We start from the raw sequence: 18,250 nt of genomic DNA, 5'->3' as shown, positions 1-18,250 counted from the left end.
AGATTATAGTTTTAATTGACCTATGACAATTTTAAGTATTTTGTCCCAGGACTTCTGAAATGGGATCAGTAAGGGGGATTGGAGTAATAATTTGCATTTCCACTTCTTGAGGATGCCACAATTTTCTTTCCCACCCCTATGGGTGCCACAGCACAAGTCTGGGGATAATTCTGTGACCACCATTGGAAATATTGACCAAAAAATCATAGGATTGGCATGTTCAATTTATTTATGTTGTTGTTTAGAGACCAAGGTAGCTAAAATTCTTCAAAATGGCGGCCATTTTGGAATTACAAAATGGCCATCATAAAAGTGTCCGTGCAAGTGCCAACATTGGTTTTTGAATTCTCCAAGGTCTGCAGATTCCAAAAATATAAAAGTCAACAAATCCCCCAAAAATTCCCACAAAAGTACTTTTTTGTACACACCTGACTATAAGTAAAAAAAAGCTTGCTAACACCCTGTAAATCTCTTCAGTTTTGTGGCTCAAACAAAAAGGATATCATGTATTAATTAGTAAGCTTTAGAGGTGTTGGTAGGCTAACTTTTTTAACCTTCGCACACAGCCAGGCAAGCGGTCTCCAGCCTTTATGCTAAGCTAAGCTAATCAGCTGCTAGCTGTAGTTTACCATTAACCATGCAGCTATGACAGTAGCATTGATCGATAGGAGAATAAGCGTATTGTAACAATTCAAAGTATAATTTAACGATTAAAAAACTCTCCTTTATTATACATTTAATAAACTTTACTCTTATAGGTCACCACACCTTAAACAAGAATCTGTAAATGAATACTAACCACCATATAGTAAACAACCCACCCGACATAATTTTGAAAAAAACACAAAAGTTATTTGTAAAGGATTGGCATTGCCTTATGCATTTCTCGTTTGTCCTCCATCAAAGACGTGCAGTGAGGCACTGATGCTTGCTGATGTTTACATTGCCACCCGTGGAAGGTCATCTGCAGGTTGGGCGCTTGTCTTGAAACGCTAGAGGAAGGTATTAATGTATGTCTCATCATATTTTTCTCCAAAAATTGTCAAAGAATGTCACATGCACTATGCACAGAAAACAGAAAATAGGTTCTAACAAAGTACATAAACTTTGAAAGCTTCTTAAAATGCTTCTGTAAAATATCAACTATAAAATAACACAACAACTAGTAATAGACCAATTAATCTGCCTGCGCTCACCTAGTCGATGAACAGAAAGTTATATATCGTCACCTTAAAATAATGGCCTATGCCATTTTTTGATACAATTATTGTTTTGACCAACTTCACGATGCTGGCCACCTCTGGTAAAATCACCTACATTCTCAGTTGTACAGATCATGCGATCCTACCCCTGTGGTATAATGGCATATACTACAGGGGTAGGATCGCAAGTATACATGCACTTTTATAAAAAACTAAACAAAATCTGTTTTATTTTTAACCATGATCCTTGTAGCTGCTGATATTTTACTTGTTCTTTGATATTATTTGTATTCATCAAGTATTCAGGATTTTTTTTTAATTTTAATACATTTTTTATCAATTGTAAAGTTTGTTTCACATGTTATTATTTATTTACAATTTCTATGCCAATTTTACTATGTATTAACTTCTTATTTGGCAATATTCTGACTGTTACTTGTGTAACAAGTGGGCTTGTTATCGGTTCTAGAAAATGTTCCGAACTGATTGTTGTGTGTATTTGTTGCAGGAATATGTGTTTTTCTTGTATGACAGTCAAGCCAGTAGCAATACTTCAAGACAGAGATGTCTCTAAATAAATGTTCCTTGCAGTTTCTGTGTGTTTTTCTCACATTTTTTAAAATTCACTCTGTAATTTTTTGCAAGTGCTCATATACAATAACTTCAATGACCTTGATTTGCAATGCAAAGAGGAAAAATATTGATAATTTTTACCCAAAAAATGTCCTGTAACAACCCCCATTAGCTCTCAGAGGTTAAAATTTCGAATTTCCAAATTCGTGCCCTTTAAAGGGTTAACTGGTTCCACTCCATCACCCTGCAAAACAGAAACCGCCTATTGAATGTGGTCAAGGTCTGCTCAAAAATCATCGAGCAGCCCTATGCGACAACAGACTGTAAAGTTAGCATGCAGGATTCTTCAGGACCCCTCTCACATCTGGTTTCCTGGGTTTGAGTGGCTCCCCTCAGGACGCAGACTCCGCTGTACGGGTTGCCGGACACAAAGGAGGAAAGTAACCTTCATCCCCAGGGCTGTCCAGCTTCTTAATGCTGATCGCTGACTCATGATCATATGAAATGGAATTACCTTTTTATGCACTTTTTAACTGAAGCACTTGCTATGTGTTGAATGTTGATGTGGTGTGTGTTGTGTGATTGTGCAATGTGTCTGTGAAATGCTTATGTTTGTTGATTGTGTCCTTTTAAAAGCTACTGTAATGCGACCTTTTAAATTGCCCCACGGAAATTAATAGTGTTTTGAATTGAACTGAATTGAATTGATTTTAATTGAATAGGCCTAGACCACACTCTAAGATTGACAGAGACCCAACAATTCCCCCATGAGCAACAGTGGCGATGAAAGACTTTCATTTAACAGGCATAAATCTCAAAACAGACTCTAGGCTCTATGGTGTGTGGCCGTCATGAGCAGTTGGGTGAGAGAGAGAGACCCAGACATGCACAGGAATCACAATTATAACATTAAAAACTATAATAGTAACAGAAAGTATAATAGTAATAGAAATAAGACAAAATGTGATAGTAATGGCAATGGATATACTAAAAACCTCGACTGACCTGCCAGAGAGTCCCTCTTCCTCTGGCCAGTTTGCAGACCATGGTCACTGGAATCATCATAAGAGATGACATGGCCAGAAACCAGCCGATATAGTACGCCCACCAAGGATACACATAGGAGTTGTTGAACCTCATGGGGGTGTATCTCAGGAGCAAAAACACAAGTGTCCCCTTTAAAGGAAAGCAAATCACAATGATATCACATTGTTGGCTCAAAATTAAAACTATAAAAACTATGAATAAAATGTTTTCTCATTCAAATACCTACACTGCAAGTAAGAGGAGTGATATACATCCAGAAGTATTTGAACAGTGACAGAGGCTTGTAACCAATCATGTCCTCAATGTTGTCACTGAAGCGTTCAGCACCTTGGACAGAGACAAATACATCACACAGACTATAGGGTATAGTATTGATGGAAGAAAAAGTTGTATGTGAGAACTCTGGCTGTATTAATTGTTTTGAGTTTCCCTGTGAGAACGGGGACCTTTATCACAGTGTGTTGCGGAGTCAGCGGGAGGGTCGGCTCGGTTCTGGAACCGTACTCCTGGATAGGGGTTGGATCCTATTCTTCTCTGGAGTTGCCCAGGGTGTGAGGCACCGGGCGGGTGTGGGGAAACTCACAAACCCCCGGCTGAGCACCGTGGTGTTGGAGTTCACCCCGGTGGACGAGAGGGTCGCCTCCTTGCGCCTGCGGGTGGTAGGGGGGAAAACTCTGACTGTTGTTTGTGCATATGCACCAGACAGCAGTTCAGAGTATTCAGCCTCCAGTATGGGGCTCCAGTAGGGGACTCCGTAGTTCTGCTGAGAGACTTCAACGCCCACGTGGGCAATGATTGAGACACCTGGAGAGGCGTGATTGGGAGGAACGGCCTCCCTGATCTAAATCCGAGCAGTCATCTGTTATTAGACCTCTGTGCTAGTCACGGATTATCTATAACTAACACCATGTTGGAACATAAGGATGCTCATAATTCTACGTGTTACCAGAGCACCCTAGGCCAAAGGTCGATGATCGATTTTGTGATCATATCATCTGATCTGAGGCCGTATGTTTTGGACACTCGAGTGAAGAGAGGGGCAGAGCTGTCAACTGATCACCATCTGGTGATGAGTTGGTCCAGAGGATGGGGGAAGATTCTGGACAGACTGCGTAAGCACAAACGAGTAGTGCGGGTGAACTGGGAACGTCTGAAGGAGGCCCCTGTCCGAGAGATTTTCAACTCACACCTCCGGCGAAGCTTTTCTGGCATCCCTGTGGAGGTTGGGGGCATTGAACCGGAGTGGGCAATGTTCAAAGCTTCCATTACTGAAGCTGCAGCGGTGAGCTGTGGCCTCAAGGTCTTAGGTGCCTCAAGGGGCGGTAACCCTTGAACACCGTGGTGGACACCGGTGGTCAGGGAAGCTGTCCGACTGAAAAAGGAGTCCTTCTGGGATATGCTATCCCAGAAGACTCCAGAGGCAGTTGCAAGATACCAACGGACAAGAACGGCTGCAGCCTCTGCTGTGTCAGAGGCAAAGCAGCGGGTGTGGAAGGAGTTTGGAGAAGTCATGGAGAAGGGCTTTCGGGTGGCACCAAGGTGCTTCTGGAAAACCATTCGACATCTCAGGAGGGGGAAACAGGGAACCATACAAGCTGTTTACAGTAAGGACAGGACGCTGTTGACCTCAGCTGATGAGGTAATCGGGCTGTGGAAGGAGCACTTTGAGGAACTCCTTAATCCGACCAACACGCCCTTTGTAGAGGCAGAGCTGGAGGCTGATGGGGAATAATTGTCAATATCTCTGGCGGAAGTCACTGAGGTAATCAAAAGCCCCATGGATTTATGAGATTTATGAGATTTGTCCAGAAATGCTGAAAGCTTTGGGTTTGGAGGGGCTGTCTTGGTTGACACGTTTCTTCCACATTGCGTGGAAGTCTGGGACAGTGCCAAGGGAGTGGCAGACTGGGGTGGTGGTTCCTCTTTTTAAAAAGGGGGACCAGAGGGTGTGTGCCAATTACAGGGGTATCACACTACTCAGCCTCCCTGGTAAAGTCTACTCCAAGGTGCTGGAAAGGAGGGTTCGTCCTATAGTCGAACCTCAGATTGAAGAGGAACAATGCCGATTCCGTCCTAGACGTGGAACAACGGACCAGCCCTTCACTCTCATAAGGATCCTTGGGAGTATGCCCATCCAGTCTATATGTGCTTTGTGGATCTGGAGAAGGCATATGACCGGGTCCCTCGGGAGATACTGTGGGAGGAGCTGCAGGAGTATGGGGTGAGGGGGTCACTTCTGTGGGCCATCCAATCTCTGTACACCCAAAGCAAGAGCTGTGTCCGGATTCTCGGCAGTAAGTCGGATTCGTTCCCGGTGGGGATTGGCCTCCGCCAGGGGTGCGCTTTGTCACCAATCCAAAGCTCTCGATCTACCAGTCAATCTTCGTTCCTACCCTCAGAGAACACGCGGGTACAAGGGGCCAAAATGGGTTTTCTCAGGAGGGTGGCTGGAGTCTCCCTTAGAGATAGGGTGAGAAGTTCAGCCATCCGTGAGGAACTCGGAGTAGAGCCGTTGCTCCTTTGCGTTGAAAGGAGCCAGTTGAGGTGGTTCGGGCATCTAGTAAGGATGCCCCCTGGTCGCCTTCCTAAGGAGGTGTTCCAGGCAAGTCCAGCTGGGAGGAGGCCTCGGGGAAGACCCAGGACTAGGTGGAGAGATTATATTTCAAGGGAAGTTTGGGGTCCCCTGCTAAAGCTGCAACCCCCCCGACCCGACCCCAGATAAGCGGTTGAAGATGAGATGAGATGAGATTAATTCTCTGACTCCAGCTTCTTTAATGTGAATATTTTCTGGTTTCTATACTCCTATATGACAGTAAACTAAATGTATTTGCGATTAATAGTTAGTTGCAGCCTTCTTTATCTCACCATAAATCCATCCAATAGCCATTGACTGGAAGATTGCCATCAGAAGAAGAGTGGGTCCGCTGCATACATAGTGATCAAAGATCTGCAGAATGTATGCACCGCCCTTAAAATAAAACAAAATAATAAATAAATTGATCTGGATACCAATTACTTTTTATTTTGTGCTAAGTAAGAAGCTTCCACTGATAGCCTTAAATAAGAAACAAATGCTAAAAGCCATAATTTACATGCTAAATATTGGGTGTTAATTGAACAAATTACTCTGACATGATGAATTATGAATAATGTGACCACCAATGAATGCGCTTCTGGCAGCTTACCTGTGACACCAATAAGAGGCCAAACGCATAGGAAAAAACACAGATCAGCATCAGAAGGAGCTCTCTACGATATCCTGTTCGGATCTTGGAAGGGCAGATGTCAGACAGAGAGGTCATGATGCTTTCGAGCCCAACAAACTTGAGGAGGACAGAAAGACGAGTCAGCGTAAGACAAGTTAACAAAAGAAACATTGAAGGACATTTTTTGGGAGACATAAGGGCGCTGACCTGTCCGTCTATTCCCAACAAGATGATCATGGCGAAGAAGCAAATGGACCAGACTTGAGGCCACGGCAGAAGGGTCACAGCTTGTGGGTAGACTATGAACACAAGGCCGGGGCCTGCAGAGTGAAACCAACACAGAGTAAGCAACTACTGTCTGCCACAGTGCCTTTTTTTTTAGCTCTGCGGTGGGATTTTTAGACATCATGAGTAGATTCATATTCATACCGGACTCAGCAACTAAAGAAATGTCGACACCCTGCTTTTGTGACATATAGCCCAAAACTGAGAAAATGGCAAAGCCAGATATGAAGCTGGTCCCGCTGTTCAACAAGCAAAGATAGAAGGAGTCTCTGTAAAACAGAAATAATGCACTGTGTCTTCATTTCTCTCTTGGTAACATGGCCCGTTAAAGTATTACAGTCAAATCATATTTCATATATCATATCAGATTTAAGATGCTGATTGTGTTTTATTCATAAAAAAGTAAGTCTGAAATCTTAATCAACTGCAGCTGCTAAAAGTAATATCTTAAAGAACTCACCTGTAACAGTTGTTGTTGTACTTGTTGTAGCTCCCAAGCGTAGTCAGGCATCCCAAACATATAGCATAGGAAAAAAATATTTGCGTTCCAGCATCCATCCAAACCTATAAACCAGGGACAAATTATTATACGCCTAATTTTGCTAAAGAATAATGCGATGCATATTAAGCCCAGTTCAGACCAAAGATTTGCAACACAACAAAACTGTTTTAGAACGTTGCAGGTGAGAGTTGCAGCGGCGTGAACTGACCCGTCTCGTCTGGACCCAAACCGGCTGATGGCGTCGCCTGCAATTCAGCTTGTCAAATCGCAGGCGACTTGTTTTAGAACGTAACACACGTCACCTCTTTCAACAGCCAATCAATCAAACGGAGGCTCAACGAGCGTTTGAGAGAGAGAGAGGAAAAAGAGATGGAGAGAGAGAGGGTCGAGTGAGCAATATAATGAATAAGGAGAGGGAGCGCCGTAATCCAGAACAAAGCAGCGAATCAGAGAAATAAAACGGTATTTTCGCCCTTTCATCACAACTAGAAATACAGTTGTAGCAAGTATATCACTGTCTCTGTCCTCATTTATATTTTATAATGCTACAAATTGTATCCAGCTACGAGCAGGTCAGAATAGAAGTACAGAGAGGCGTTGCTATGGAGATGATAACCCTCTATGGTTTGAATGGGCAGGTTTCAGAACATTGCAGACCTACACGTTGCAAGTAGTTGCAAGTAGTTGCAAGTTTCAACTCAACTCGTTGCAAATCTTTGGTCTGAACTGGACTTTAGAAAACAGCAGAATGATACCTGTGGGTCAGCGAGCCGCGTTGTGTTGGGGAACAGGTAGTACTTGATACCGTGGAAGGCTCCAGGAAGGGTAATTCCTCTGACAAACAGCACCAACAACATGACGAAAGGAAATGTGGCTGTGAAGTAGGTAGCCTACAATTAAGCAGAAAATTATTTATGTTACAACCCTCTGGCGGCAGTGGCTCAGGAGGCAGAAAGGGTCTTTTGCACATCAAAGTGTCCTTGGGCAAGATACTGAAGCCCAAATTGCTCCTCTCATCAGTGAGTGAATGTGTTAAATTTGTTCAGTAAGCACACAGTGACCTTGACCACCAAAGTTCATTCTTGAGTCCAAGTGGACAATTGTGCCATATCCGAAGAATATTCTTAATGAAATATCACGTTCAGAAGATGGACGGAGAACCTGATGCCTCCGGGTACAGCTGTCTCGGGCCTGTTGCCGGCAGTGATTAATGCTATTTAACTATGGTGTACGCCCAGGATCATTTGCAGACATCCCTCTCACGGAACAGTTTGCAAGTCAGCGTTTCTGGTTGAATTTCACATAATCACAGACTTCACACTAGAATTACTCATGCACTTTACCCTTGACAAATGACAGCACTGGCTTGTTGCCATTTTTCACACCACAGTCTCTGTCAACGCTTTAGGCTTGGAAAAGGCTGACAGGTGAGAGTTTCATGTGGTTGCAAGTATGAGGTATCTACATATGCAAAACATCTTTCATATTTAAAGTCATAATCCGTAAGATTTGAGATACCTTGTTTCTAGCAGCCTCTTCGGCGGTGTGTTGTATGTAGTTGAAGCTGAACCCTTCATCTAGTCACTATGTTTCTTGATTATTTGCCTTCTTCACTTTATTTTTTGAATGTCCCTCTTTCTCTGTCTGTTGATCCTCCATTGTGAGGAATGAGCAGTAATGAAATGGACCTGCGCCGGTCAGACACATTAGAGCGAGCCTTCTATCGTGCCGATTTCTGATTACAGTGAAACGCAGCATACGCTTCATTGACTAGCTCCACCTGGGCTGACCAACCGCTGCTGACCAACATAAAAAGCATCACTAATAGAGCGCTGCATTTGAATTTTGCACGGGCATCTGGCCACAGACACTCAAATGTATTTCTGGGCAAATACAACCGCATTAATTAGTGGGTCATATGCTCCATTGTTTTAACTCACTCTTAAAAGACATTTAACTAGATGAAAATCTTACAGATTATAACGTTCATAGATATTTTATGTATTAAGCTCTATTTCAGTCTTACCTTTCCTGTGGATCTCACTCCCTTCCACACACAGAAGTAGCAGATGGTCCAGCCCAGTAAAAGACACAAAGAAAGTTCCCACTGTATGTTTCCCAAGACCTCAATGCCTGGGGATATATTTAGCACACGCCGTCTGTAAGGACCAAGGTATCGTTAGCAAATTACTTGGGAAAATATGCATCTTAGCATGTCCATTACTCTCTTATTTGGTCCATCATGAAAGATCTAATGATGTTGAAGTTAAGCAAACTATTCATACTAATACTACATGCTATTCTGGCTGAGTAGATCACTCTTCAATGTGAACATCTTTAGGGTTGGGACTGACAAAAAAGACATTTAAAAACATCACCTTGATGGACATTTTTCACTACTTTATGAAAAAATAATTGACAGATTATTCAATAGGGAATAAAAGTGTTAGTTGTAGGCTGCTACTTCACAAGAGGTCTAATCGACCAAAAAATAATAAAAACTTGAGTGTGTAAAGGCTTTAAATTGAAACGCGTCATATAATAAAGCTATTCAGCATGGATTGACATGGATGCTGCAGTTACATCATTTTGGATAGATGGTAAAGATAAAAAACAGTTCCCATGTTTACAGCTTGGAGCGGGTTAAAAACGCTGTAGATCCTTGGCCTAAATTACTTTAGATGTAATAGCTAAAACTGTTATTTTGAAAGAAGGTCCTTCACACCCAAATTATTCCGCCTGATTTAACCTCTTGTTCTTGTTCAAATTAGATGGAGCTATGCTAGGAAACTACATAATAAAACTGCCACAGGTGGAAGCTGTCCTGCCCCAATATGTACAAAATTAATATGTCAATGAATCACAAAAATTTCGCACACACCCAACCACTTTTGAACAGTGGTCCAACCTGCCAAACCAAGAGTAGAGCTGGGTATATGAAATTATTTTTGGGTAAAGCTCTGTTTTCCCATCAACAACAAAATTCAAATAGCACGTCTTTGTTATTCAAGTTTATTAATCTTGTTATCCTTTAATAATCTGTGACAAATTTCCACTCAATTCAGTCTCATTTGGATCAAAACTTACTGCCAAAACTCTAGGACAGAGGAGGATGCATTCACAGGCCAGGTCCAGTTAGCAGCGGCATTATAGTTGTTCAATACCACACAAGAATCTAAAATATATCAACATATTGTAAAACACAGTTACACCTGAAATGCATCCTCAATGAACACATTATTAGATTAGTACAACATGATGAATTAATTGTTGCCATTACAATTGCCTAAACCAGACATTAATAATTCATTATAATCATTTCCTTATTAGTCTGTTCAAAGTGATTGATTGAATGTAAATTATACAACTTTCACTGATATTTCTAATAAATGTATATATTTAAAACAATTACAATTAAGACCCTAATAGTTAGTTGTGTATGTGTGGGAGAGAAGTAACATGATTCATTTACTTGTGTTCCATGTGTTATTACAGGTGGCCCATGGCAGCTCGCCAGAGAAGGAATAGAAAAGATACAGAAAAGCCCAGGCTAAGATCACAATGTAGCTGATACATCCATAGAAAAGAATCATTTGGCTGGCGTATCCCATGCCTGCAAACAACAGAAAATGTTAAAACTGCATTACTGTAGCATTTCTGTGCTTTCTTGCTAAACTTCAGACAGGTATACCTCACCTTCGAGCAAGGGACAGACCTTCCTCCAGCACATGATTCCTCCCTGACTGGTGTATTGGCCTAGTGCTATCTCCAGTAAGAACAGAGGAATGCCACAGGCCATAAGGAACAGGGTGTAAGGAATGAAGAATGCACCTACAAGAGTGAATAAAACACTGTAAACATGCATGACATACCCATAATAATAATAATAATACATATTCAAAGAGCACTATTCTCTATTGTCATTGCAACAGGAATGAGTCTCCCATGTCTCCCACCATCGTTCCAGTGCCCCAAAAGTCCCTGTTAACTGTTTAAATGACACCCATTGCCATGAAGTGCTTTGAAAAGCTAGTGCTCTCACACATCAAAGCCATCATTCCACCAGATCTGCATAAAGCGCAAACCTCTCCACACATGGATTATGAGTTTTCTCAAAGACAGACCGCAACAGGTGAGAACAAGCAACCACACTTCATCCACACTCATCCTGAACACAGGAACCCCACGGGGTCTTGTGCTGAGCCCAGTCCTTTTTACATTATCCCACCGTGACAGCACCCCCATCCACAATTCTAACACCATAATACAATTTGCAGATGATACTACAGTGATAGGACTGATCTGCAGAAAGCGAGGAAACAGCGTGAGGTGAGGCATCTGACTAAGAGGTGTGGAGACAACAACCTTGCAGGAGAACAAAGAGGACTGAACATCCCCCCTCTATATACACAGAGAAGCAGTGCAATGCATGGAGACTATTAAGTTCCCTTAGAGTAAACATATCAAACAAGCTGGTCATGTTTGGTTAAAAAGCCCAAAAAAGACTCTTGTTCCCCAGGAAGCTGAAAAAGGCCCAACTCCCACAAACACTGACGCTAAACTTTTACAGGTCTGTCATTGAGAGCATCTTTCTGTGTAGCCTATGATTGTACTGACTTGCATACCTGAATATAAGCCATATTGATTTGTAATATATGTACTACTGACTTGCAGTGGTGGAAGAAGCTTTTAGAGCTGTTACTTAAGTAAAAGTAGTAAAACCACACTGTAGAAATACTCTGTTACAAGTAAAATGCCTGCATTCAAAATGTTACTTAGTAAAAGTACAAAAGTATTAGCATCAACATGTACTTAAAGTGCAAAAAGTTCTGTATTTTCTTTCTATATCACAATGACATGGCGACTGAGAAAAACTGTAAAATCTAGTTCACACATGCCAAATTAAATCATAATAAATATTTCAGAATGATTCAAACTAAGATATCCCATGAAGAGAATGTATATTGGTGGTATGTCTACATTTATACATCATTATACGGATGGCTCGCATCAAGAAATTTAGGATGTAAACAAAACATTTAAAACTCCGTGCTGTAGCAAACGCTGGTGCAGTGTTGCCCCGGCAACCAGGAGCGTGGTATTCCAACATGGCGGACAGGCACAGCGCCCTCCCAAATTGTCACGTGTCTGCTCCTTCTCAATAATCCCGGCTATGGCAGTGTAGGGATCTAAACATAAACTTGCAGACAATTTCAACATGTTCTTACAATGATTGGTTAGTATTCTTCTTTTTTTCATTTATTTTTTTACAACATATTTATAAGGTGATTACATTTCTAGCAACGTTCTCTGTTATTGGAAATGTCAATCAGCTGTGCCGGTTACTGAGTGCTATCTCTGCTTTAAGAAAACTCTACATGTTCACTGATTTAGTTGCTAAAACTGTCCACAATCCGCATATATCTTATCGTTATAACACGATTGAGATTACAAAGCAGTTTAGTGTTTATATGTGTGGTATTTGTTCGTTTTGAGAAACGTTACGATGTCTACGGGCTATGCTAACGCTCGGTTAAACTAACAGTGTAGCAACAGGCTAATCAGATCGTCGGTTCCATAGCAACCGCCGGCCAGGAGGATTTATTTCTTTATGAGATCAATGGTTTGTGATGATGCTTTTGTTAATTAACTAAAGATTAATGTGTTAGTTTGGATCCTAACATGTTTAACTTGGATAGTTGAATACGTTTTAATAACGTGTTTTAAAGCTTTTGAGCATGTCCCAAATGAATAAATATGAGTTCACCATTAAGAAAAAATGATCAGAAGGCAATTTGGTACTTGGATTACAAGTACAAATTAGGAGAGGAGCGGGTGGAAAAAAACATAGACAGGCTCAATTTGTTTCCTGGCATACAAACAAATTCGCGTCGAACCGAACAACGCCCTTTAGCCGTGATATAATCCAGCATGCAACGGCCTGTCGTGATGATTCAGGTCCAAATGTTACAACATCGTTCCTCTTAGTGATTATTACCCGAAACCCCCTAGGCTGGCTCCATACAAATAAATTGAATTAAAAATGAGACATTTCAACTGCTGTTTAACAGAAAGAGATCTAGAAGAACCGGCTCCCTTCAACAAGTCGTAAATCGCGGGTCTACCCTGGACTGAAACTTCAAGAGCATTCAGTAGACTATGCAAGTAAAGTCTCAAAATTAATCTTTATTTAACAATGTTCAGCAACTTTTGTAAAAGCATAGTTAGCATTATTCCATGGTGCTGGCGTTAGCTTCGTTGCTGTTGCTAGGTGACGCACCGTGTTAAATTCGTGGACGTATAAAGAGACGTTGGGGTTTAGGCTGGTCTGTTTTCGCAGCAAACAGTTAAAGTTATATGTTAATGTTCACCTTCTGACCTTTGCATGAAGTTGCCCTCCATCGTTGTCAATCTTAGTTCCTCTTACTTTAATTTTACGAAAAGGTTTACTCAAAGTTTTAATTAAGCCCCCATCATGCCATGAAAGCGCCGAGCAACTATAGGGATGAAGGTAATCCAGCCCTCAAGAATACAGTTAATCAGATTACACTCGTGTGTGAATTATTTCACCATCCTCTTTAATAAGCTTGAGGAAAATGGTGTTTTGTATGTTAGAAAAACAACAAATCAGAGGGATTCAGCAAAGAATGTGACTCTGCTCTTTAGATAAACACGGGCATTACATCATTTTCGTAGCCTTTCGTAACCTGTCAAATCATTATTCATCAGATGTGTAGCAGAGGGAGACAGACAGAAAGTACTGTGCTCTAAGAGATTTACAGCACACAGCCTTGAGGGTCTGTGATTGTAAACACAGGCATAAAAAATAATTTGTATGAACTCATAATAATGCATGGCACATGTATCACAGGTGAAATACTATGTTTTCTACTTATTCCTTGTTCTTCTCCTATTCTTATAGTTTATGCTAGTCCACTGAAACCACTATTCTTTTAATATTTTACAGCAACAATTTCAAGAGACAACCTTACAAGTAAAGTAAAAGTAGTAAAACAGGAGTGCATGTTCAATTCCAGCCAGGGCCCTTTTGTTACATCTTATTTCCCATCCTTTTCCTGCCCGTCTTTTTACTTTCAAACTGTCCACTAAAGGTTAAAAAAAAAAATGCTTACAAATAAAACAATTTTCAAATAACAACTAACAACTAACTCACATTTTCTAATTGGTGAATAATAAAAACAATATTTTACATTCAGTTTATTTATTTCTGTAGTTTACAGACAACAATGAAAGTTGAAGAAGTTTGCATGCAAGATCTTACATTGTATATACTGTCCTTTTTTAAAGTGGAGGTTAGAAATACTAAACAGAAATACTCACCACCACCATTCTTGTAGCACAGGTATGGAAATCGCCACACATTTCCAAGTCCAATAATAGCACCGGCCACAGACAGGATGAACTCCGTTTTGCTGCCCCATTTGCCACGCTCCTCAACTGTTTGTGAATCAGCCTTAGGAGGGAGATAACACATCCTGCAGAGAGAGTCTGCCATACTGCTGAGGGAGAAGTGACCTAGTGGCAACAGTGGCATAGATCCTGGAGTTTCTGGATTTACTGACTGGGGACTTGTCTTATGCACATTTATATGGGGCTACATAACATGCTGCAAGGTATTTTAGCCACAAGGGGGACCTCTAGATATGTGTCAAAAGTTTGCTAAGTACAAAAACACCATGCTTCTCAAGCGACGGAAAGAATAGCAATAAAGTGTGACTAATTTATCTTTGGACATGGTATTCAAGGCATAGAAAGCAAGAAGGGGAATAGTTTTACCCAAAGCAAAACTCATTTTAACACAGTCACGAATACCGATTAGCCTGTCAACCTGTCAACTCAAGTTTCAATTTAATGAATTGTATTATGATATGGTTTTGTATAATCCATTATGCCAGGAATTTTACATAATAACTACGTAACAAATGGAGCCTGTGATTGTGGCTTTCCACCTGCTTCTCTTCTCTTAATTTGTGTTTATAATCCAAGTACCAAGTTGCCTTCTGGTCATTTTTTAATTTTTTTTTATAGTGAACTCATATTTATATCATGTTTATTTTTTTGGATGAGGACATGCTCAAAAGCTTAAAAACATATAATTAGCAAGAGGGAGACATTTTACATCAAAGTTACTTTTGTATGTGGGGGCACATCATTAAAACATATTCATATATCCAAGTTAAACATGTTAGGATCCAAACTGACACATTAATCTTTAGGTAAATGCTCCAGGGCTGAATAACTTGCCATTCATCCTTACCGCTATGCTCAAGGCAAAACTGTTTTACTCAAGTATTATAAAGTATATTATACAGTAATCTTCAGTAGGGCAAGTGTGATTTTAACACTAACATGTTATAATACACATAACATTTGAAAAATAGCCATCATACAGGTGTTTTGAGGGTACGAATGACAGCAAAAACAGCATGTAAAGTGGTCAAAATGTATGATGAGTAGCTATTTTTCATCTATTACTGTACGAATCATTCTTTCATGTTGCCCATACAGTGGAGATCAAGATTGGAGAAGTTATTAATTATTTATTTGTTCTGAAGTATTGTTTTTTTTTATTGTTCATAATTTGATAAAAATATCCGCTGAGGCTATACCACTGCTGTCCTTGCATTTATTTTTTAAATCACCAAGGCACTGCAACAAAAACCTTTATTTTTTGAAAGAAGCAGTGAGAAATAACAGAGAACAATTTCAGATCCCTCCTAGTTACTGGTGTTAATCTGGCACCTGTTGAGAATTTACTGAATTGTTGGACACACCTTAGTTATCTGCGACTCTCCTGGTCACTTTGCAAGATGGCAAGCCCCTCTAAGGTGAATGAAACCCTGAGACAGCAGGTTTACCAGATGAAGGCCAAAGGGATGACCCTCTCAGCCATCAGAGAGAGGTTGGGCGTTCACAGTCCGTGATTTCAAGAATATTGAAACTTTACAAGAACACAGATTAAGTCCCTAAAGAGGCCGGTCGTCAACGTAAAACAAGTGCATGAGAAGGATGGAGGAGAGGATTATGCAAAGACTCTCAATGGGGAATTGGTTCAATACTGCAGCTGGACTTTTTCACCAATATAGTCCAATAGTCCAATTTGGACTAAAAGTCCACTCTGCAGTGACCAAACCTCTCATCAGCAGAAAGAATAAAAAGGCGAGATTAGCCTTTGCTGAGGAGCATGTTGTGTGGACAGAGGAGAACTGGTCCAGAGTGACTTCAGTGATGAGAGAAGATTAAATTTATTTGTGTCTGATGGGAAACATTGTGTGCTGCGTAGGACTGGGGAAAGACTGAACCCAAAGTGGGTAGAGAAGTCAGTTAAATTTGGAGGAGGAAGTGTCATGGTTTGGGGGATGTTTTCTGCAGCAGGAGTTGGGCTTCTTGTACAGCTACATGTCAGTGTGAAAGCAATGTTTACGTGAACCTCCTTCAGCAACATGTAATACCTTCACTGCAACCGTCTCCCAATCAGCTGCAATTTTCATGCAAGAAAATGTCCCGTCACACTGTAAAACAGGTTAAGCTGTTCCTTGAAGCTGAGAATATTAAAACAATGAAGTGACCAGCCCAGAGTCCAGATCTAAAGCCCATAGAGAGTCACTGAAAATCTATGGTGATAAAGTAATGTCTACGAAACTCACCAGGGTTACTGAACTGTGAAAGAGACTGAAGAAAAATGGAACAAGATCAAACCAGAGAAGTGTGAGAAACTAATGATGTCCTGTGGGCACAGATGTGCTAAAGTCGTTCAAAGCTGTGGCCTCTACACTTCCTATTAATTTATGAATCTTATAGCCCGAAGAAAACACTGTTTAAATCTTCTACTCTGACACGGTGGTTACTCTTCTCTAATTTTCTCACTGCTTTTTTCACAAAATAAAGGTTTTTGTTGAAGTGCCTTGGTTCTTTAAAAAAACAAAGACTTGCTTGCACAGCAGTGGTGTAGACACAGTGGATAGTCTATCAAATTCGGAACAACAAAAAATAACAGTACTTCTGAATAAATCAAGTATTTATAATTTATTCTCTATTTTTGATCGCCAATGTATGTTGGCTCTTTATCTAATGCACTTTCCCTCATGCAAAAACTGAATTCTTCTTTCAACCTTTTCTGCTCCTATGGGATTATTTCTGTGCAGCTCAGTATTTGATGGTCACAGCAGGGGGCACTTCAGCTGTTCCTTTCCTTTCAGGACACAACCAAGATAAATGATCGCCATAGGATGCGGACTCTTATGCTAGAAATGGCAACCACATTGACTACAACAACCAATGGACGATACACAATGACATCTCAGTAGGAAACCTCCTTCAAGGGGCCCTATGTCTTTCCCATTGAACTTGCATGATTCGCAAAAGAAATTCTCTAATTGACAGTTAATGAAAAATTAAAAGTAGTTAACTGTGAAAATAGAGAAATGAGGAGGAAAAAAGAGAGTAAGACAGTCCAGTAGATGATGACGATTAAGTGTAAAAGTAAATGACCGAATAGTTCCACTGGGTCCACTGGCCAGGAATATTAAAATATATTTTACAACTGGCAGGCTCATATAATATAATGTGTGTCAATGTGAACTATTAACATAATATAGTATAATATGGTATGTTATGATATTGTGAAGGATGTCGGACATACAAGTGTAGTCATATAGTATATAATTATAACACAGGTTCATATATAATATGAAATATTAATAATTTAGAATTTTCTTTTCTGAATATATAGTTTTAAACATATATATAGGCTATAACTGGCCCAGTGGTTTTGAGGTGAGTGTTTAACTAGGTAGATGGGTAGGTTACTATTCCTGTACTTTCGTTTATATTCCAATTGCTTTTTTGCTGATAAACTGTAAACCACCAGAAAAAGAGTATACTACATATACCTGCATATACCCACTGATTTGACTGCAATTAAGTACATTGACCATGCACTGTCCAGTAACTATGAATGAATGAATGAATGCTTTATTTCAAACATGTGAAAAATATATTACACTTGAAGCACTAGTCATTAAAACCCTTTGTATGTTTGAAAAGGGGCATTAGCTTATTAACTCCTACCCCTTCTCCACACTTTGTACCTAGTACTATAGGTTTTCTTACTTCCTACTTTTTTTCCTAGCTCTCACTCCTTCCAGCCAAATCTCCATTGATATACTCAATCACTAGTGGTGGAAGAGGTTTTTTCATTTACTTAAGCACAGTAGCAATACCACAGTTTAAAAAAACAAAATATTTTCCTCTGATATGAAATACTCTAGTAAAGTATGTATCTCAAAATTAGACCTGTTTTTTACTGTAATAGTGATATCAACTTGCACACTGAACACATTATGAATGAATTGGGATTGTTTGAGTAATAGTTGAGAGTATCAGAAAAAAACTGCAATTTTATCGTTGTTTTT

The 18,250-nt window shown here is 40.2% G+C and overlaps 1 protein-coding gene across 1 annotated transcript; it reads right to left on the bottom strand.

Moving 5' to 3' along the window:
* Window positions 1–938: 938 nt before the first annotated feature.
* Window positions 939–14,331, bottom strand: LOC310965810 (sodium- and chloride-dependent GABA transporter 2-like; the record flags this gene model as incomplete). The annotated part of the gene is made up of 14 exons (XM_083939563.1): window positions 939–992; window positions 2,781–2,951; window positions 3,049–3,149; window positions 5,688–5,790; window positions 6,008–6,145; window positions 6,236–6,348; window positions 6,458–6,582; window positions 6,774–6,877; window positions 7,571–7,705; window positions 8,842–8,974; window positions 9,903–9,990; window positions 10,288–10,428; window positions 10,512–10,646; window positions 14,157–14,331. 14 exons carry the CDS (start codon window positions 14,329–14,331, stop codon window positions 939–941), a joined length of 1,716 nt encoding a protein of 571 aa, XP_083795689.1.
* Between the last annotated feature and the right edge of the window lie 3,919 nt (window positions 14,332–18,250).

Source organism: Echiichthys vipera, assembly GCF_963691815.1.
Source record: "Echiichthys vipera genome assembly, chromosome: X".
NCBI classification, from domain to species: Eukaryota; Metazoa; Chordata; class Actinopteri; order Perciformes; family Trachinidae; genus Echiichthys; species Echiichthys vipera.
Note: the sequence above shows the minus strand (reverse complement) of the source record. Positions and strands in the feature narration are given on the sequence as shown.